The sequence below is a fragment of the Rhinopithecus bieti genome, unplaced genomic scaffold (genome assembly GCF_001698545.2).
Source record: "Rhinopithecus bieti isolate Rb0 unplaced genomic scaffold, ASM169854v2 scaffold_56845, whole genome shotgun sequence".
NCBI lineage: Eukaryota > Metazoa > Chordata > Mammalia > Primates > Cercopithecidae > Rhinopithecus > Rhinopithecus bieti.
The window spans coordinates 1,667,349-1,688,722 of record NW_016823722.1 but is presented as its reverse complement, the minus strand read 5'-3'; the positions used below and the strand labels follow the sequence as shown (position 1 = coordinate 1,688,722).

The 21,374-nt window shown below is 44.7% G+C and overlaps 1 protein-coding gene across 2 annotated transcripts in view; it reads right to left on the bottom strand.

The window, feature by feature from the left end:
* Window positions 1-19,413, bottom strand: part of CYP24A1 (cytochrome P450 family 24 subfamily A member 1) — a 21,081-nt gene extending 1,668 nt beyond the window's left edge. For both annotated transcript variants that reach the window (XM_017861738.1, XM_017861737.1), the window contains exons 1-11: window positions 18,738-19,413; window positions 18,311-18,501; window positions 16,985-17,078; window positions 15,014-15,110; window positions 11,300-11,391; window positions 9,684-9,795; window positions 7,630-7,775; window positions 3,952-4,118; window positions 3,067-3,145; window positions 2,379-2,576; window positions 2,160-2,280 (exon numbers count right to left, since the gene is read on the bottom strand). In XM_017861738.1, coding sequence (XP_017717227.1) covers window positions 2,170-2,280; window positions 2,379-2,576; window positions 3,067-3,145; window positions 3,952-4,118; window positions 7,630-7,775; window positions 9,684-9,795; window positions 11,300-11,391; window positions 15,014-15,110; window positions 16,985-17,078; window positions 18,311-18,501; window positions 18,738-18,995 — 1,545 coding nt within the window. In that variant the 5' untranslated portion in view covers window positions 18,996-19,413 and the 3' untranslated portion in view covers window positions 2,160-2,169. The remainder of the gene's footprint in view (window positions 1-2,159; window positions 2,281-2,378; window positions 2,577-3,066; window positions 3,146-3,951; window positions 4,119-7,629; window positions 7,776-9,683; window positions 9,796-11,299; window positions 11,392-15,013; window positions 15,111-16,984; window positions 17,079-18,310; window positions 18,502-18,737) is intronic.
* Between the last annotated feature and the right edge of the window lie 1,961 nt (window positions 19,414-21,374).

Here is a 21,374-nt window from a genome sequence, read left to right as displayed (position 1 = left end):
AAAAAAAAAAAAAAAAAAAAAAAAGAAAAAAAGCGAAAACTTAAATTGCCATGGGCTTTTGCCAAAGGTGCGGCTTACTGTGATAAACATGCATGCTGTCTTTGCTGAAGACTGGGGTCTCACAACTAAGCTAGAATACTTTCCTTACCCTACTTGATTCAATTCTGTTGGTTGGGATGCTCAGAATTGGACAAATTTCATAACAGCATCAGACACTTGGTAGAGGAATAATAATGTATTCATTTGGGCCTTGTTCAGAAATTTTATCTGTAATTGCGTGTTTCTCTAAATAATCTACCAATTAGCAAATGCTCCTGAACTTGCCATTGGCAAACAGCATTTTCTCTTTAGGCAAATCCCAGGAGGTGCTGCTAAAAGAACAAAATGATAGAATCTGGGTTTAAATGCTGACATGTCACTCTATAAAGCCATATGTTACAAATGTCTTAGTTCCACCACCGGGGGTGGTGGCTCACGCTTGTAATCCCAGCACTTTGGGAGGCCAAGGCGGGTGGATCATGAGGTCAGGATTCGAGACCAGTCTGGCCAACATAATGAAACCCCATCTCTACTAAAAATACAAAAAATTAGCCGGGCATGGTGGTGGGCACCTGTAAACCCAGCTACTCGGGAGGCTGAGGCAGAAGAATGGTGTGAACCTTGGAGGCGGAGGTTGCAGCGAGCCGAGATTGCACCACTGCACACCAGCCCAGGGGACAGTGTGAGACTCTGTCTCAAAAAAAGATAGAGCTTTCTTAGGCTACCTTTTGATCACTTCAATAGTTTTGAATTCATTTTAATGGCTATTAGGAGAACATAACTAGACTTACTAACTCTTAATTTCATTAAGGAAATTATTACTAAGCACAAGGCCAACGTATACTATTAGGCTTATGTTAATTTGAAGGAAATAACTCAGTAAGTATTGAAATAAATAGCAGTTGGTTGGTATATAGATATGGCAAAAGTTGTGGAGGGAACATGAGAACTCCTCTACTGTCAGAAAAAGTATTGAATGGCATACTGCGGAAAAAATATTCTATTGTGTTCAATACAGGCTGATAAATACATGCATTTATAGTACAAGTCATTTCATAACACAAACCTAGACCCTAGGGCTAAATAAAGTCTACTGCTTGTGTTTTATAAAATTTATCAGAACACAGCCTTTGTAGGCAGAATAACGGTCCTCCTAAAATGTGACTGCCCTAATCCCTGGAACACATGAATATACTACCTTATGTGAATAAAAGGGCTTTCCAGATGAAATTAAATTTATAAACTTTGAGATGGGAGACATGATCCTGGATAATATCTTGTCAGACAGAAGCAATATCAGAAGAAAGAAGATTCAAAGCATGAGAGGGACTCAACTGACCGTTGCTACTGGCTTTCAGATGGGGAAGGTTTCATGAACCAAGGAATATGGGAAATCTCTCAAAGTTGAGTATAGCCTTCAGCTGACAGCAGCAAAAAAAAATAAAGACTTTAGTCCTGTAATCATGAAGAATTAAATTCTGCCAACAACCCAAACTAGCAAGAGAATAGATCCTCCTCTAGAGCCTCCAGAAAGAGCCCCGACAACACGATAATTTTAGCCTGGAAGAGCCTCATCAGACTTCTGATCTATAGAACTGTAAGATAATAGATCTGTGTCGTCTAACTCACTAAATTTTAGTAATTTGCAGTGGGAGCAATAGAAAGCTAGAACATCAGCCCACTCATTAGTTTACAAATTGTCTGTGGCTGCTTTCATGCTCCAAGGTAGTATTAAGAGGATGTGACAAAGACTGTTTGGTTCACAGAACCTAAAATATTTGCCAACTGGCCCTTCACAGAAAAAGTTTGCCAAGCCTTACTATTCACATGCAAAAACCATGAACAGCTGCTAGCATTTACTGAACATTTAATTGATGCCAGGCTCAGGAATAAGTATTTGGTATTCACATTAAATTTTTGTGATACACACTCTTTGGGTCATCATTTTACAAATTAAAAAAAAAAAAAGGAAGCAGAGAGTTTAGGGAACTGCTCAAGGTCACCCAGCAAATTAGAGGTGAGCTGGGATTCAAACCCCAGTCTGGCTGACTTCCCAGCATAGCTCATCCCTCGTCATTCTCACTACCTTGCAGAGGATAATGAATTGCCTAGATGCTCACCTGAGGCATCTTATCGCTGGATAAACACGATGGGGAGCTCCCGGCTGGGCACCAGGGTGCCTGAGTGTAGCATCTCAACAGGCTCATTGTCTGTGGCCTGGATGTCATATTTGCGGACAATCTGCAATGCGCATGCACACAAAAACAGAATTACCCCTCTCTTCTTCTGCCTTGTGAAATAGCACAGAACATAATTGTAGAAACCGGTAAAGGTGTTACCCAACAAAGAGCCAAATGCAGTTGAAGCTCGGCTAATCGGCGACCAATGCACATTCTTTTTCCAATGCCAAATGGAAGATGCGCAAAAGGATTAATTTTTTCCTTCTCCTGAAGCCAACGTTCAGGTCTAAACTGACTTGAATCTTCAAAATTGTCTTCATCGGATCCCAGCACGTGGGTATTTAGCATCAGCACTGTCTAAAAACACACAGAAACACATAGTATTTAAAATAACCAGAAGATACCTTTGAATGACAACATTTACTAAAGTTGTCACCTTACAAATCAAAAGCCAAATCCACAAATGTATAATAATGATGATTGCCAATATGCACGGAGCGCTTAAAATGTGCCAGGTAATAAATAGGTAAAGGGCTTTAAAATTGTGCACAATACTCACAACAACACCGTGTGGCAGATTCTGTTATTAAACCCATTTTACAGATGAAGTTGAGGCTCACAGAGTTTATGTAACTCACTCAAGACAACACAGATAAAGGTGAGACTGAATCCAGGTCTCTGTCTCCATAGCCATTAATTCTAATTCTATACTATGTAGCATTCACTACCATCTCTGTATTTCCAAAATGAATATTTTCCAGTGCAAAGTCTAGGAAGATCTGACAAATACTTGCAAAGTGTATCTTCCAAGGTTTTGTAAGGTGTAGAATATACAAATTCTACTTACTCCTTTGGGTAAAGCATATTCACCCAGAACTGTTGCCTTGTCAAGAGTCCGAGTTGTAAATGGTATACTCGGCGTAAGCCTGAAAACATAAAATCAAAGATGTCAGGGTGAGCACGAGCACAGTCTAAGTTCTCTCTGAAGTGTCAGTGGGAATGCAGATTGGATTAAATAAGTGCAGCCCAAGTGCATACTCAGAAAGGCAGCATAATCACAGATCTTCCTAAAGAAGTTGTCTTTTTCTTCTCAATAATTGTATCTCTTGTTCCTCTCATCTTCTTGAGTTAGTTAAAATCCCAGTGCAACGGTGTTAGTAAGCTGTTGACATTGGTTTTCTCTGTACTTCACTCCAGACTTCAATTTGTATTTCTATGTTTCTATGCTAGCCCTTGAAGCGTGATATTTGTTCTATGTTTCTCCTATGTACTATTGACAAAGTTGACAGTATCCTTCTAATCCTAAAATGTTGTGAGTTTTGTTTTCCCAAAAGGATGTAAAAAGAATTTCCAAAAAATGTTTTATACTGGAGGCTCAAAAACAAAGCTTTCTCTACATCCTATTACATAACAATATAGCTCTTTTGTGAGCTTCCATCTCATAGCCTTCAATCATGCCCGTATCTTAATTAGTGCTTACAGCGTTCATTAGAGTAGCAAGATTATCGAATTAAAGGGGAGGGCACTGACTTTCCAAGATTTAATAGAATTTGCCCAAATGATTTAGGAAATGAGTACCAGAAAAGAAATGTGGCTCCAAAGAATTTTTTGCAATGTGATAATTGTTTCTAATTAGCTAGGGGAAGCTGTCCATGAGTAGGGGACCCCTTGCTTTGTAATTAAGAGAACAGTGTTCTAACACATTTGTATTGGCTCAGAGATAGGCTCTTACCTCATAGATTCTTTCAGACAGGCTTTTAAATATGGCATATTCCTCAAATCTTCTGCCCGTGGCACCTGATTCTCAGGTAATACACTTTGAATTTCCTTAAAAAGCTTTTGTTGCACTTTTGGATTACGGGATAAATTGTAGAGAATCCACATTAGACTGTTTGCTGTCTGCAAGCCAAATGGACATAAACTTGAGTTTTTGTAAATAACTGCATTAAACCACTATTAGCTGAAAAAAGGTGATGCCTACCACCTTATTCTGCAAATATATTAGTGAAGCTTCTTCATGTGTCCTTATAGCTATGCCTTTAGACAAGTCCAATATATAAAAAAGCAGATTTATTTCATAAAACATATCAATTAAGGATATATTTTAAATTAATTACTGAGGAAACCAAAGTATAATCCTTTAATCAGCTGCTTTAGAACATTTAAATACAGTTTTGTTTCTTTTTTTTTTTTTTTTTTTGAGATGGAGTCTCACTCTTGCCCAGGCTGGAGCACAGTGGCACCAGGTCGGCTCACTGCAACCTCCACCTCCCGGATTCAAGCGATTCTCCTTGCCTCAGCCTCCTGAGTAGCTGGGATTACAGGCATCCACCACCATGCCTGGCTAATTTTTGTATTTTTAGTAGAGACAGGGTTTCACCATGTTGGCCAGGCTGGTCTTGGACTCCTGATCTCAGGTGATCCACCCGCCTTGGCCTCCCAAAGTGTTGGGATTACAGGCGTTAGCCACTGCGCCTGACCTAAAATACGGTTTGACACAATAATTGTTCGAACGCAAATGAATACATGTAAAACTGGCGAAATGAGAATATTAGTGGGTTAAATCAATGCCAATTTTGGGATTGGGACAACGTTTTCTTGTTAGACAGGATGTTACTATTAAGGGAAACCTGGGTAATGGATGCAAGGGATCCCTCTCTATTTTTTCTTAGAACTGAATGTGAATCTACGATCATCTCAAAATAAACATTTAATTAAAAGTTGCTTGATATAAAAAACATTGATATAAAAATGGAGTAAACAGAGAGGGATGGTGATCCTCAGGGTGTTGCTAATGAGAGGCTTTAAGAAAATGTTATAGTGGAAATGGACAAGAAACGGCATTTCTGAAATTTAAAAGTTCCTTTGGCCACACCCTAAAAAGTTACCACAAAAATAAACAGGCACTATCTGCACTCGGGGTTTCAACCACATGTAAAGAGCCCTCATACGAGGGTGCCAATACCAAAATAAGAAATTCAAGCATTGAGTTGAGTACTCCAGCTACAGTTTCTGACAAAGGCCTACGCCCTTTTAAGTGGCATCTTTTATTTTCTCTGCACAGGCAATGACTAGAGAAAAAATATCGGTGGAAACAGCCAGTGTAGCTTTAAGCTACATAATATTCACCACTAGTAGTCATATGTAGTTATTTTTAGGCCATACTTCGCTAATTTAAGCCAAATAGTCCCTGAAAATGATCATTGTGTCCACCTCCGCAGACATGAAGGCGCTGTTGCTAAGTGCCATGTGCCACTCACACAAATGAGCAAAGTGCACGACCATTCAGAGACGATGGTTATTTATTATTTTTGGAAGAAGTTGCCTCCGAGGCAGTCTTCTTCATGTCAGAGGACTGGCAGCCTCGGCTGCAAATAAACTATAGACGCCATTATTGTAAGAGTCTAATTTACAAAACAGGAAGAGGGTGTAGCCATCAAATTAGATATACTTTCAAATGACTCTGATTTTCCAAATGTGACTTTCAGAATAGCCAGGACCAAAAAAGAAATGGATTTAACCATATCAGTGAGTCCCTCACCGCAAGTACCAAAGAGAGTTTCTGAAAGGCAGATAACTGTAGCTTTTACCAAAGCCGTGTAAGACAGTCTGAGCCTGTAGGGAAAACTGCAAGGGCTAAGCTGCAGCAGCTGATTTGAGGGGAAGTGGCCTGGAAAACCTCGGGGGCACAAACTATCCTGGACTGACCTCCGTGGAACAGACCGAGCTCACTGACTGGCCTGCTGCACCCACTCTCTTGGCTAAGTTCATCATTCTCCATCCACCAGCCAGAGCCCACTTTTAAAAACATAAATGATCAGGTGATTCCCTTGTTTAAAATGCTGCAAGAGCTTCCCATCACAGGTGCAATCAAATCTAATGCCTTACCCAGGCTGGGCTCACAAGGCTCTGACTAGCAAGGCTCATCCAATTCTCCAGTCTCAGCTCTGACCACATTTGCTCGTTCTCCAGCTCCATCCCTCTTTCTGCCCCAGGGCCTTTGCATGGGCCGTTTCCTCTATCTGCAGTGCTCTTCCACCAGGTCTTTCCGTGGCTGGCTCTTCTCATCATTCCAGAGTCAGTTCCAGTACTGCTTTCTCAGAGAGGGCTCCCCTTTAATCATCTCCACCTCTCTATATTACACCATCCTGATGGCGTCCTCTGCAATCCATACCACAATCTAAAGTGACCACATCTGTTTGTTTACATGGCTACTGTCTGTCTTCCCCACTTGCATACAAGTTCCATGAGAGTGGGAACCCTTGTCTCTGGTTCATGGTGGTCTCTCAAGAACCTGGAACAGTCCCAGGCATACAGTAGGCACTCAATAGTTCCTGAATTCATTTATTCAACAAGTATCTATCAGCCACTACTAGACGCTAAGTACTGTTATATGTCCTGGAATCACAGCAGTGGACAACCCTAAGCCATTGCTCTCAGGTCACATTCCAGTTGAAAATATAAAAGAATAATGGGTGACACTTTACTTTCACCGCTGTAAGGAGCCTCCCAGGGTAAGTAGTTCAATAGGAAAGTGAGCGAGGATTGATTCCCACTTTCAACAGCTTTCTGGAGCATGAGGAGAAATGAGAACCTCGCTATCTCCTGATATAGAAAACCTACCTTTACGTCAAGCAAGAAACAGCACAGAAGGGGAAACACGTGAAAAATAAACAACTGCTTTACATTTTGCTTAGGAACTTTAAGATGCATGAAATAAATGTTGCACTTAGGAGGAGGTTAGTGTGTGTCACTCCCATCACAGCTCAAACCAGTATCCAGGTCAATTCAACCTACCTGAATGCCTATGGCAGGGTTGGTGTGCACTTAGTATCTACTATCCCCTACGGAGTATCGGCCACATCAGAGACAGAATTTTGGTCTTTACAATGAGCTGTTTCGTTTCAGTTAAAATCCACTTGTCCCAGACTCTTTGGGACTTTGTTTACAATTCTAAGCGATAAAAATATTATTGGCTTGAAAGACAGTTTGCCATTTTCTTTTTTTTTTTACAGTAAGTAACAGCCACAGTTAGGCACTTTGGGGTAACATGTGCAACCGAACAAAATACACCCAATTTTGAAAAATCTGGATTGTGTATCTTGCCAGGGCAGGGATCTTTACTGCTCCTGAACTCCCGCAGCAGCGTGCATGGACATCACAGCACTCATCATATCCTACTCTGGGTTTTTGTCACTGGGGCACACGAAGTCTCCTCCTACCCAGTGTTTAAGCACAAAAGGCCATGCACGGATGCACAGTGGCATCTAGTATGACACTTTTCATTTTTGTGAAGTTGGTGCTCAGTGAATCCCGGTGAAATGAATGAGATGAATTACTATTTAAAATCTGTCATCTAAGAATTGTACAGACTGTTCATTTAGCAAACTCAAATCCAGCCCACCCTTACCGTTTCCACTGCAGCCAGCTGGAGCTCTGTGACAGCACCATACAATTCTTTCTTTGAAAGCCGATTCTGCTGATAAATGTCACAAAGGAAATCTGCACTAGGCTGCTGAGAATACTTCTCTAACCGGTTGTCAACACAAGATTTGACTATTAGAGCAGAGAAGAAAGAGAGGAAGTCAGTTGAAAATTAGGATGAGGAAAATCACAAAAGAAAATCTCAGTCCAAAATCCTTCTTGTAATATCTAAATAGTCTTTTCAGGAACACTGACAATTTGTTACACACACTAATTATTGCTTTCTTGTTAAGTCGGCAAGGATTTTTCAATACCCACATGAATGAGGCTTCTCAAACTTCAATGTGGATAGGAATCACCTAGGCATCTTCTCAAAATGCAGAATCTGAATCAGGGCTTGGGTAGGCCTCGAACTCTGCATTTCTAATAAGCTTCTAGGTGATGCTGATGCCACTGGGCTGCAGGTCATGGTTTTGAGTAGTAAGAGTTTAGATCTTGGGAGAAATAAGCGTAAAAGAAGGTAGGATTTGGGCTCACTTTCAGAATCCAACTTGGACCCAGATATTACTAAGCACACATACCCCACATACATATGCACAAGTACACTGCCCATCCATGTTGACAATAATGGTAAAAATTTCTAATATTTACAATGTAAAATCTAGGCATGTACCTTCCTCACTATTAAGCAAACAACCACCAGGCTTATTATAATAATGGAAATGGTAATAATAATGGTGATCACATACGGCACAGCAGTTAGAGTTCGAGTCCAGGAAGCCCTCTGTCTGGCTTCAAACCATGGCTTTGCCATCACCTGGCATGCAATCTTGGGAACATTTGCTAACTTCTTTTATTTTTTTGAGATGGAGTCTCACTCTGTCGCTCAGGCTGGAGTGCAGTGGCACGATCTCAGCTCACGGCAAGCTCCACCTCCCAGGTTCATGCCATTCTCCTGCCTCAGCTTCCAGAGCAGCTGGGACTACAGGTGCCCGCACTACTCCCATGTATTTTTTTTTTTTTTTTTGTATTTTTAGTAGAGACGGGGTTTCACTGTGATAGCCAGGATGGTCTCAATCTCCTGACTTTGTGATCCGCCCGCCTTGGCTTCCCAAAGTGCTGGGATTACAGGCATGAGCCACGGTGCCCAGCCACGTTTGCTAACTTTTATGTGTCTCAGGTACCCCTCTCAGGGCTAACAAAAGGACCTACCTTATAGGTGTGTTGTGAGGGTTAAATAAATGTATAAGTGAACAATGCCTAGCATCAAATATTCCCCTTTGTCATGTAGCAAAAACAGCTCTAGTCCACTGAGATACTGTGATATGCCAGGTTTTTATGTTAACTATAATCTGTATTAGACCCAGAAACAGTTACATTGAGGTAGGTACTCTTCTTATTATGATTATGATTATTATTATTATTAGTCCATTTTAGAGACAAGGCAACTGAAGATGAAAAGGTGATTGCACATTTGGCCAAGCCACCACAACCAGTGACAGAGCTCAACTTGAACTCAGGGTTCCCTGACTCCATAAATTTTACTTTTTTTTTTTTGTCTGTCTCCCAAGCTGGAGTGCAGTGGCACAGTCTTGGCTCCCTGCAACCTCCGCCTCCCGGGTTCAAGCAATTTTCCTGCCTCAGCCTCCTGAGTAGCTGGGATGACAGGTGCCCGGCACCACGCCCAGCTAATTTTTGTATTGGTAGTAGAGACTGGGTTTCACCATGTTGGCCGGGCTGCTCTCAAACTCCTGGCCTCAAGTGATCTGCTCGCCTGGGCCTCCCAAAGTGCTGGGATTATGGGGGGGAGCCACTGTGCCCTGCCAGATTTTACTTTTAACCACTCTTAATTCCCAAAGAAGACTACAGAAAGCTTGTTACTTAGAATTTGTGTATGCCGGAGCAATCCCAAAACACCTGTGTTTGCAAAACCTAAACGTGGTGATGAGGCCCAGGAGATCATTCCAGACCTTCTCTCTGAAGATCCAGACACAGGGATGCCGGGCTGGTTCTGGCTGGATGTGAAGGGCGGCCCTTTACCTGATTTGAAAATGGTGTCCCAGGCCAGAGTGTGGTCCTGCCAGACCTTGGTGTTGAGGCTCTTGTGCAGCTCGACTGGAGTGACCATCATTCTCCCAAACGTGCTCATCATCTGAGAGAAATGCAAACACCTTTTTATTCTGAATTCTCCTTCTCTCAAAGACAACGTTTGCTCTGGAAGAGGAACATTCTAAACCACAGCACCCTGCACTTTTAAAAGGCTGGAATTAGAAGGACGCCCCCAGCTCCCTCTGCACTGGTCCTGGGAGCAATGCTCATAGCCCACCTCCACCTCCTTTCAATATTGAAGGTAATGTGGGGGATGATTTTCCACTGAATGTGTTTGATAAAAAAATTGTAATCTTATGACTTAATTGTAAAAAAAAAAAGAGGAAAAACTATAACTTTCATATTCACTTCAATTTCTAATAATTTCCAAGCTTCAGTGATTTCCAAACCAATTTCACAGCATTTATCCTATCTACACACCACCCAAACTATTCAAAACGGTACAATCTGAAAAATGTTGGGTTCCTTTTAAAAAGTATTTTAAATCAACTGATCTTTAATTAAAATAGCTATTTTAACCTTGCCTAATCAAAGAAATAATGGATTTAATGTGCTTCTTTATGTTACGTGCATATATGCAGGGGTCCCCAACCCCCAGGCCGTGAACCAATACTGGTCAGTGGCCTGTTAGGAACTGGGCCGCACAGCAGGAGGTGATCAGCGAGCCAGCAACATTACCACCTGGGCTCTGCCTCCTGTCAGATCAATGGCTGCATTAGATTCTTACGGGAGTGCGAAGCCTATTGTGAATTGCTTATGCGAGGGACCTGGGTTCCACACTCCTTAGGAGAATCTAGTGCCTGATGATCTGTCACTGTCTCCCATCACTCCCAGATGGGACCTTCTCGTTGCAGGAAAACAAGCTCAAGGCTCCCACTGATTCATATTATGGTGAGTATGTAATAATAATAGAAATCGGCCGGGCGCGGTGGCTCAAGCCTGTAATCCCAGCACTTTGGGAGGCCGAGACGGCTGCGGATCATGGAAGGTCAGGAGATCCGAGACCATCCTGGCTAAACACGCGTGAAACCCCGTCTCATCTAAAAAATACAAAACTAGCCGGGCGAGGTGTGGCTGGCGCCTGTAGTCCCAGCCATCGGGAGGCTGAGGCAGGGAATGGCGGGAACCCGGGAGGGCGGAGCTTTGCAGTGAGGTGAGATCCGGCCCTGCCACTCCAGTCGGCAAACAGAGCGAAGACCGCCTCAAAAAAAAAAAAAAAAAAAAAAAAAAAAAATAATAATAATAGAAATAAAGTGCACAGTAAAATGTAGTGCACCTTAAATTATTCTCCCTCCCCACCCCACAGCCCTGCCCTGTCCATGGAAAAACCGTCTTCCACAAAACTGGTCCCTGGTGCCAAAAAGGTTGGAGACAGCTGCATATATGCACATCAATACACTAAAATATATAAGGCACATTAAAATGAACACTTAACTATGGAAATAAAATATGTGTGTATGCCAGTTTTTGGGAAACACTGAAGTTCTGTAAAAATTGATCTGTAAAACATCAATCAAGAAAACTACTCTCTTAAAGAGATGGCTTACTGTTTTGATGGCCATGATGAAGTTCACAGCTTCATCCCCTGCATTCTTCTGGAGAAGCCCAAATCTCTTCTCATACAACACGAGGCAGATACCTGTCATTTAAAATAATCATCACTTTACATAATCACAGCAATGCTGGAGTCTATGTTTAGCTGGCTGTTAAAGACTCAATTCCATGCCTCTTAAAAATGTGGGATTTTCTGAGAAAAGGCAACAGTGCAAGAATATCGAGGAAAAGCAAAGAGTCTGAGAGAACGGGGACACAACCACTCTCTTTTTCTAGAAATCATCTCCAGGCCCAGTGACTCATCACCTTAGAATGTGCTGATCAGAGATCCACTGTCCTGAGTCATGTATGTCCCACAGGAGATCCAGGGGCCCCAGCAAAGGTGCCGCAGGGTCAGGTCTACGCTATGCCTCTAACTCAGTTGTGTTTTTAGAGTCGCTTACTGGATTCTACTGCCTGCCATAAAGAATTGGAAGCCATTCACCAGAGGAAGAGAAGGGAAGGGAATAATTATGTTCTAAACACCCATTACATGCCAGGTACTGGGCTAGCACTTCATATAGGGTTTTATTTTTTCTTTCATTTCATCATCTTATTTAGAAGGAATCTTTTTCAAAATAAAATTCTCAACTCTTCATTTCAAAACATTTTACCTACAGAAAAGTTGAAGGAATGGTAAAATGAATACCTGTATCCTCTGAACTCATCAATATCTTGCTGCCATTTCTTTCTCTTTGTGTGTATGTATGCATACAAGTGTATATGTGGCTGTGTGTGCTGAACCATTTGAAAATAATTTTGAGCTCTCAGGACACTTCACCATTAAATACTTTAGCAGTAATGTCCTAAGAATAAAGCATTCTCCTACATAACCACAATGTCATTAACATCCCTGAGAACATTAGCGACCATTCCATAAAAAAATGACTGTGTCCCATTTTAAAATGTTTTTTTTGAAAAAGGACACAAGGCCAAGCATGGTGTTCACATCTGTAATCCCAACACTTTAGGAGGCTGGGGCAGGCAGATTGCTTGAGCCCAGGAGTTTGAGAACAGCCTGGGCAACATGGCAAAATCCTGTCTCTACAAAAAAATAAAAATAAAAAAATTAGCCAGGCATGGCTACATGTGCCTGTAGTTCCAGTTACTCTGGAGGCTGAGGTGAGAGGATCTCTTGGGCCCGGGAGGCCGAGGTTGCAGTGAGCCAAGATCGTACCACTGGCCACTGCACCCTAGCCTCAGTTACATAGTCTGGAAAAAAAAAAATACAGGATTACTGCAACCACCTTTTTAGTGGTGGATAATTGGCTCTTGACTTATAAAGTAGGAAACTAGGATTAAAAAGGTAAACAACTGGCCTAAAATCATAAATCTGAGGAGTGAGAGTCAATTAGCTTAGTCAGCACCCACATACAGCTTTTCCAACTACATCTGTGTTTTCCAAACTCATTTCCTCCCAACCTTTTGAGGTTTCGCCACATTTGTGTTCCACAGTGGTTGGCAGGTACACCACTGGGAATATGTGAGATAGCTCTGGGTGGTACATGAACTTTAAAAATAATTAGTTACTCTGAGGGTCACGATGGCTCATGTCTGTAATCCCTGTACTCTCAGAGGTGGAGGCGGGAGCATCATCTGAGGTTGGGAGTTTGAGACCAACCAGTGGCAAAACCCCATCTCTACTAAAAAACACAAAAGTTAGCCAGGCGTGGTGTCTCATGCCTGTAATCCCAGCACTTTGGAAGGCCGAGGTAGGCGGATCACAGGTCAGGTGTTCGAGACCAGCTGGGCAACATGGTGAAACCCCATCTCTACTAAAAAATACAAAAATCAGCCAAGCATGGTGGCATGCACCTGTAGTCCCAGCTACTCAGGAGTCTGAGGCAGAAGAATTGCTTGAACTCAGGAGGTGGAGGTTGCAGTGAGCCAAGATCACGCCACTGCACTCCAGCCTGGGGGCAGAGAGTCTGTCTCAAATAAGTAATAAAAAAGTTACTTATTTTTATATTTATCTATTTATGGCCATATTTCTGACCTTGAATTTATGAAAGTGTTACAGGTTTTCCTTCTCTCTCTCGCAACAGCAGCCACAGTGATCTTCCCAGCAAATCTGCCCATATCACACTGCTGCTGAATACAATCCCACAGCTCCCAGTTACAGGCTCAAATTCAAACTCCTGCCCATACAGCTCTCCATGAGCTGGTTGCCGGCCCTCTCCCAGCCTCTGTTACAGGATACACTTGTCATTTTGCACTTCTTCTGCAAGGACACCCTCCTTCCTCCCTTTTCAGCTGGTGAACTCCTACTCAACCATCAGGTCTTAGCTGAGGGGCACCATCTCCGTGAAGCGACCCCTGGCCATGTCCGGCCCTCTCAGATTCTCCCACAGCCCTGAAGGTCCTCAGCCAGGTGCTCTCCCACCTGATCACAGCTGCCTGCTCTCCTGCCTGCACCCCCATGGGCAGTGAGCTCTGCCCTTTATTTATAGAGTAATCCTTGAAGAAAGTGGTCATGTCCTCCCTCCCTTACTTGCCCCATCTGAGTCAGATGAGGAGTAAAGTCTTGCCAGGACCTATGAGCTGTGCCCTATTGGACACTTGTCTTCTTTTTGACCTCATCTTTCCACAGGTTCCCCTTCCTCCTGGCTTGTTCATCGTGATCCACTCACACCAGCACATTGCAGTTCCTCAAACACGGTGCTCATGCTTCCCCCTCCTGGCATTTGCACTTCCTGTCTCTGCTGCCTGGAACAGTCCTCCATGGGATTTGCTCCTTCCCTTCCTTTAGGACTTACCTTAAATGTCTCCTTACTAAAAAGGACTTGCCCCTCTTTCATTCTTTCATGTTATCTCTTTCTGTCTTTCTTTTTTTCTTTCTTTTCTTTTTTCTTTCCTTTCTTTTTCTTTCTGTTTCCTTCCTTCCTTCCTTCCTTCCTTCCTTCCTTCCTTCTTTCCTTCCTTTCCTCGTTCCCTCCCTCCCTCCCTCTCTCCCTCCCTTCCTCCCTCCTTTCTCTCTCTCTCTCTCTGGAGATGGGGTCTCACACCATCACCCAGACCGTAATGCAGTGGTGCAATCATGGCTCACTTCAGCTTCAACCTCCCGGGGTCAAGCAATCCTCCCACCTCAGCCTCCTCAGTAGCTGGGACTGCAGGCACGTGCCACCAACCCCGACTAATTTTTGTATTTTTTGTAGAGACAAGCTTTTGCTGTGTTGCCCAAGCTGGTCTCAGAATCCTGGGCTGGCCTCAAGCGATCTGCCCACCTCAGCCTCCCAGAGTCCTGGGATTACAGGCATGAGCCACCTGCCTGCCTTTCATGCTCTTTCTTAACTAACTGCCTTTCTGTTTTCTTGTACTCCCTGGAAGAGTGTATTTGAAAATGTGTTTACTTGTTGACTATCACCTTGTCTAGCATATAAGCTCCCCAAGGGCAGGAAGGTTATGTGTTTCGTTCATTGTCATATTCCTAGTACCTAGCACAGTGCCAGACACACAGCAAGTGTTCAACAAATGTTTGTTGTATGACTCCATGAACAATCCATAGTTCAAGGCATAACTTAAGCACCTAAAAGAAGCATTAAAAGGACTGTTCTGGCCTTTCCCTAGGCAGCAATAATTCATGTTTACAAAAGAGTTGTCAAAAGAGCCCTGTTTTATCCGCAAAATCACCTGCAAAATTAATGAGCAAGACTATGACGACAACTTACTTTCAAACGACCATTTGTTCAGTTCATTGTACAAGTCTTCAATGTGGCCTCTCTCATCACAGAGCTCATCTATTCTGCCCATAAAATCAGCCAAGACCTTCAAAGAAAACAACCGCAAAAGACACATTTTAAAGCCGTTGAAGGAAAACAAAAGTTTAAAGCTCACTGAGCTAACTTCAGGTCTTGCTACATCGAATATTCACTGGCCATAATGTTATTCATCCTGAAGTCACACTAATTATATATTCTCCCTGGGAACCTACCTTATCCTTTAACGACCTCGTCCTGGGTTATTTCTTGCAGCCACCCTGAAGTTTAAGTTTCAGCTTTTGATCTAAAAATACTTCTGGCAATTTATGAAAAGGAAAACATGTTTTTTGTTTTCTAATCAGAATGGGGAGTAAACCACAAAGGAATCAGCCAAGCGTCCCTGTTGGCCCAGCATCTCAAGGACTGTGATGCGGCAGCTATCCTGAGGTGTGCCTTTCCACATCTGGGCAAGGAAACGTCTCTTTATTGGTTGGTGGTTGTGTTAAGAATGTTGAACTTGGAACCAGAAGATCCACCAATTCTGGATGCAGCTCCTTCCCTAAGTAGTCTATGACCTTGGGACAGTCACATAAGGCCTTTGGATGCCAGTTTCATAAACCAGAGTTTTCAATAACGAATGCCTCACATTTAATGAGGTCCACATGGTACCAAACACTGTACAAAGTGTATTGGCTGATCCTCCCACAACCCCATGAGGTAGTAGGTACTGTTATTACTCATTTCCCATGTAACAGATGAGAAAGCTGAGGCTTAAAGAGGCCAAGTCACTCACTTATGCACACAGAGCTGATAAGTTGCCATCCTGGAACCTGCCATGAGCTGGTGTGACCATAGAGTCCACATGTGTGGACTTAGGTTGCATGTTTAATTTGCCCACGTAGTGCATTTAAAAGTTCTTTGAATTTGTTACCATTAAAAAAATCAAGAGGTTTCGTATGAACATGTGGATTTACCACTACTTGTTTAACAATGTAAATAATAATTACGAGACTTGGAGACACGAGGTCTGTGTTCCGACATGGCAATCATTTGCTGGAACTGGGGCTGCTGTCCCTCCTAGGAGGGGCGCATAGTATCACGTCTCCTGAAATTTTTACTGGGTCTGCCTTATTATTTTATATTAGTCCCGTGGCCCCTGGAAGGTTCTGAGTTTGCAATCCTTCACCTATGTGATTCCATCTGGGGACACATCCAGTTCAAAATAAACATCCAAAGTGAACAGAAGTAAAAAGAGATTACTATATGCTTAAAATCCCCTTTGACTCTGTGCTGGCAAAGGGACGATGTCCAGATACTTTAGTATGACACAAAAATATTGTGAAGACCTGTCCAGTATCATTTCAGAGAAAGCCTCACATCAGCTACACTAAATGACTGATTCTCTGGACACACCATGTCATTTCATGCCTCCCTGTTTTCAGAAGGCTATTGTCTCTGACTTAATGCCTTTCCCCACCTTCTCTGCCTTCAGACTCCTGCAAAACCTAGCTCAAATATCACTACTTCAGAACTTTACAAGGGTATCTCATTTAACTCTCACAGCAAACCCGTGCAGCAGGAACTGTTACTCCCATTTTGTAGATGGGGAAACTGAGGCTTAGGGAAGGTAAGTGGTATAGCCAGATCTCATAGTCAGGGAGTGGAAGGCTGGGGCTCAAATCCAAGGCTGTAGAATACCAAAGTCCATGCTCCCCATTGCTCCCTCATTGTGATATGACTTTAAAAGAGGGTGAAGGAGGGAGAAATAAGGGTTTGGTGGGGAGGAGGTTGTAGGAAGGAATGGAGAGAAAGAGAAGACCTCCCTTTGAATCACCCGAATTGCATGCTTTTTTCCTTTGTATTTTGTAGCTGTGACTTGAAGCTCCACCAATATCCCTATGTCCCCAAGAGCCCCAGGAAAGCTGGCCCCAGCCTACAAACCTCATTGATTTTGTTGTCCAGCTTCATCACTTCCACTGGTTTCATTAGTTTCTTTTGAAAGGCACTCCGGACCCGCTGCCAGTCTTCCCCTTCCCTGTGAGAGAAGCAGGAATACATTTAGAGCACACTGAAAAGAAAAGAAGGGAGATGCAGACATACCCCCAGCTGCAACTTCAGGAACCATAAAATAAAATAAACACTGAGAATCATGCCGAGAAATATCCAGAGAATATTAGCATTAGAATATTTGGGATAAAATAGTGATCGTATTTTGACAATAGTTTGACAATAGGATGCAAAAGCACCTAGTCAAAGATTGCACCAGAAAGTTGAAGTCCAGATAATTTGGGTTCAGAGGTTTTGAGGTGTCCTTGCAGGGAGTGGGGCTGGAAGGCCTGGGGCCAATTCCTAGCCGTAAAAGGGGGCATGTGAACACCCCATCACCGGCAACTCGGATCTGTTTGAGGAAAGAATCTTGTCTTCTTTCGACTCATTGGTGTGGGCTTCATATTTACAAAATATCTCACATTTAGAATTTCACTATCGCCTCCAAATGATAACATACAGCCAGAGATTCACTGGAGTAATCAAAAGCCTTTTGTGAACGTGCACTTGTATGCCCCTGCCCCATAGCAGACCACACAGCCTGTGATGCACCGTGCATTAACAGGGTTTTCAATTCCAGTCATTATATCCTGGAAAATGTAACTATTAGGCATTACAATGTGGGGGTAAATAAAGGTGCTAACTTGTTAAATGCTAACAACTAAAAAGCAGAAGAATCACATCCCATTGTAGCATTTATCGACCTAAAACACAACTTTGATATCCCTCCTTATTCCACCTTTACAAGTAGCAATAAGGCATGCCCCCCAATCCTCTGCAGAAAAGGCCATTATCAAAAGCAAAAGAGGTTAACTCCTGGCTCTTGAGCTTACAAGGTGTTTCAGGGAATTTTAAAGGACAATTTTGTTTGTATAAGATGTTTGCTTGGTACGCTGACCTCAGAACCTCATCCTGCCCAAGAGTCTGAACACCACAGTTTGTACAACCCTGATTTGGCCTTTCTTTGATGGGAGGGTGTGGCCCTGCTCTGTTGCTAGAGAGAACGCAGGTGCCCGGGGCACAGCACAGCTTTTCCGTGGACCGACTCTAATCTACACAAGAGCTCAGGGTTGCAATGGCACCGGAGAGGGGCTTTGCTATCCGCCCTACATAAGAAGCATCCAACCCCAGGGAACTCTAACTCCGCCTCTTCACAATTTCCAGGCGCCGTCAGGCTCATCAGGCCTGGCCGCATGCCCAGGTCCCTCGGATTGGACTCACAGGATTAGCAGCCCGTAACCTTCTTTGCGGTAATCGCGATAGGCCTTCCACGGTTTGATCTCCAGCCGCTGCGGGTACGCGCTCTCGGTGCGGTACAGCGCTTCCAGCAGGCATGGCGAGCCCAGGTGCACCGACTCAAAGGAACCCAACTTCATGCGGAAAATCTTGCCGTACTTCTTGTGGTACTCCACCTGCAGCCGGCCGGGCACAGCGCGGTGTCAGCGCGCATCCTCCGCCGTGGCCGAAGCGCTGTCCCTCCTCCCGCCTCTTTCCTCCTCGGGAAACCGGGTCCCTCACTGCCCAGACACCGAAGCGCACCGTGCGCCGCGCACGTCGGGGAGGGTTTGGAGCGCCACTGCGAGGGCGGAGCAGGGAGGAGAAAGGGACGCGAGAAGGTATTTACCAGGGGGCGCGAAAAGGTATTTACCAGGGTGTCGGGCTGTTTCTTGAGCCCCCCTTTCCAGAGAATCTGCAGCAGGCTACCCAGCAGTGGCCAGCTGGTGGGGCCCGGCAGGGCGGCCGCGTTCTGAGTCTCGCCACCAGCTGTCAGCGGGCAGACTGGCACCTCTCGCGGCTGAGGGGACTTGTACGCCGTAGATGTCACCGGTCTCGGGGGCTGCCTCGGACTGCGCAGCTGCTGCAGGAAGGCGGCAAGCGAACGGCTCTTGCTGATGGGGGAGCTCATGGCAGCGGGGGACACCGGAGCGCGGGAAGGCACGGGTACCGGGTGGGGCGAGGTTGGTAGGAGGCGCTGGTGGGATTCGGAGCTTAAAGATTCTGGGAAAGGGAGACAAAGAGGGCCAGCTGGTGTGATGGAGCGAGATGAGTTGGGACAGGCACCAGAAAGGACCTCGGCGAGGATGCTCAACGCTGCACCACGCGACAGCCTCAGAGCACTGGTGCCTCCTTGCGCTGGCCACAGGCGCTGGAAGAGGGCAGCCGGGGTCTGGGGACCTCTTGAAAAGGGAACGCCGGGAGTCCTCCTGTTGGTCTGCAAGGCTGACCTCTAGGGTCTGGCTGGAGCCACGGGGAGGAGGTGTCAAGGAGAGTAGATGAGATGCTGCTGGTGCCGCGTTTCCTCCTGTCCCTCTCCATGTTCCTATGCCCGGGCACCATGCATTTATGGAGACCGGGCATGACCTGGGTGGCCAATGAGCACTCAGAGGAGGGCGGAGTGGCCCCCGGCTGGCCAGGCTCCGAGGGACGCAGGACCCAGAGGATGGGGGTGGAAGGAGGATGGAGTCAGCGAGGTGAGCGAGGGCGTCCGGGCCTCAGGTCACCGAGGCTCTGTTCGCCGGGCGCGGGAGGTGGGGTGGGGGCGGCAGACTCCACCCCGGAGATAACCCCCGGGAAGGCACGCGAAGCCTGGAGTTCACCGGGTGTGCGCCGAACGCGCCTCCCTGCCCTCCCCCGGCTGGCAGGAGCCGGCAGCGGCGGCAGTGGTTGCCGCCCCGCGCTTGCACAATCGCGATGCCGGGCGGGTGAGGTCCCCGAGTGCGGGCCCAGAAAAGCTGCTGGCGTCTGCCAGGGGCCCGGAGAGCCCGCGCGCCTCCCGGGGAGCTAGATCCCCCCAGCCTGGACTGAAGTGGTTTTTTTTTTTTTTCTTCTTTTTTTTGGAGGAAGTTTGGCTTTCTGCGCCTCCCAGGGTGGCGAGGATTTGAGTCTTACTGAAATACACCAAAAGAAGAGACTTTCTTAACTTGAGCAAGAAGGGGAGTTTGTAGAATTTCCTTCCTGCCGCTTCATGTTTGGTTGTTTTGCAGATTAAATGAATTCATGCACGTAAAGCGGCAACAACGAAGCCCTGTCCACAGTCAACAGTCAATAAAAATTAGTTGCTGTTGTTACTTCTTTAGGAAGTTAGGAAATGAGCCTTGAGAGCTTGGCTTGCACCAATGTTGCTTGAATTCAGGCTGGGCCACCTCCCGTATGTCCACCGCCCGTCTCTGTTCTTGTACACCGACTACCTTGTGCAAAGGAGGGGCACACAGAGCTCGAAGCCACCGTCCCCAATACTGCCCCCCTCCCCCAAGGTGCGTCCTAGGCAGCTCCAGTGACAAACATAGACAGTTTCTAGAGTCATCGCGGCCAGCAAGAGTAGAACTCGCTTTGCTAATTCAGGAAGAGAAGCTGGAGACTTTTGTTGATTGGTTTAAAGTGGCTCGAATCCTTTCAACCTGATCCAATACAAAATTACTACCAGTCAGGGAGGAGAGGAGGGACATTCTGTTTCTTGCCCTGCTTTTCAGTCACGTGTCTCGGTCATTTTTGCCCCCAGTGTTGGCAAATCCTTCCCTGGTAAATTCTTTTGTAAGCCTCTAGTTTGTTTCTTAAAAATCTTTTGCAGATGGGCGTGGTGGCTCACACCTGTAATGCCAGCACTTTGGGAGGCCAAGGCGGGCGGATCACGAGGTCAGGAGATCGAGACCATCCTGGCTAACACGGTGAAACCTCGTGTTAAATTTTTGTAAAAATACAAAAAATAAGCCGGGCGTGGTGGCAGGCGCCTGTGGTCCCAGCTACTCGGGAGGCTGAGGCTGGAGAATGGCGTGAACCCAGGAGGCGGAGCTTGCAGTGAGCCGAGATCGCACCACTGCATTCCAGCCTGGGAGACAGAGCGAGACTTTGTCTCAAAAAAAAAAAAAAAAAAAAAAAAAATCTTTTGCAGTCCAACTTGAGCTTGAACACCATGATTTCCGATTTGTCTGGAGGGATTAATGACTGTTTATGTTAATAAAAATAATAGCTATTGACATAAACTTTATGAATCTTATACATATTTACATATACATTATATGGTATATATGATACAGCATACACTATAGATTGTTATATGCAATATACACTAAATATATGTAATATAGTATAGATTGCATGTAGTATGTAGAGTCCATGTGTTATATAATATTCTCATGAAAGCTTTCTAGGGCTTATGATAAGTCAGGCACTGAGCTAGACATTTTACATCAATTTTTCCGTTTAGTTCTCATCTCAGCCCAATGTCAATAACATGAAATAAAATAAAAAACAAAAAAATCAAAGACAAGCAGACAAAAAAACCCTT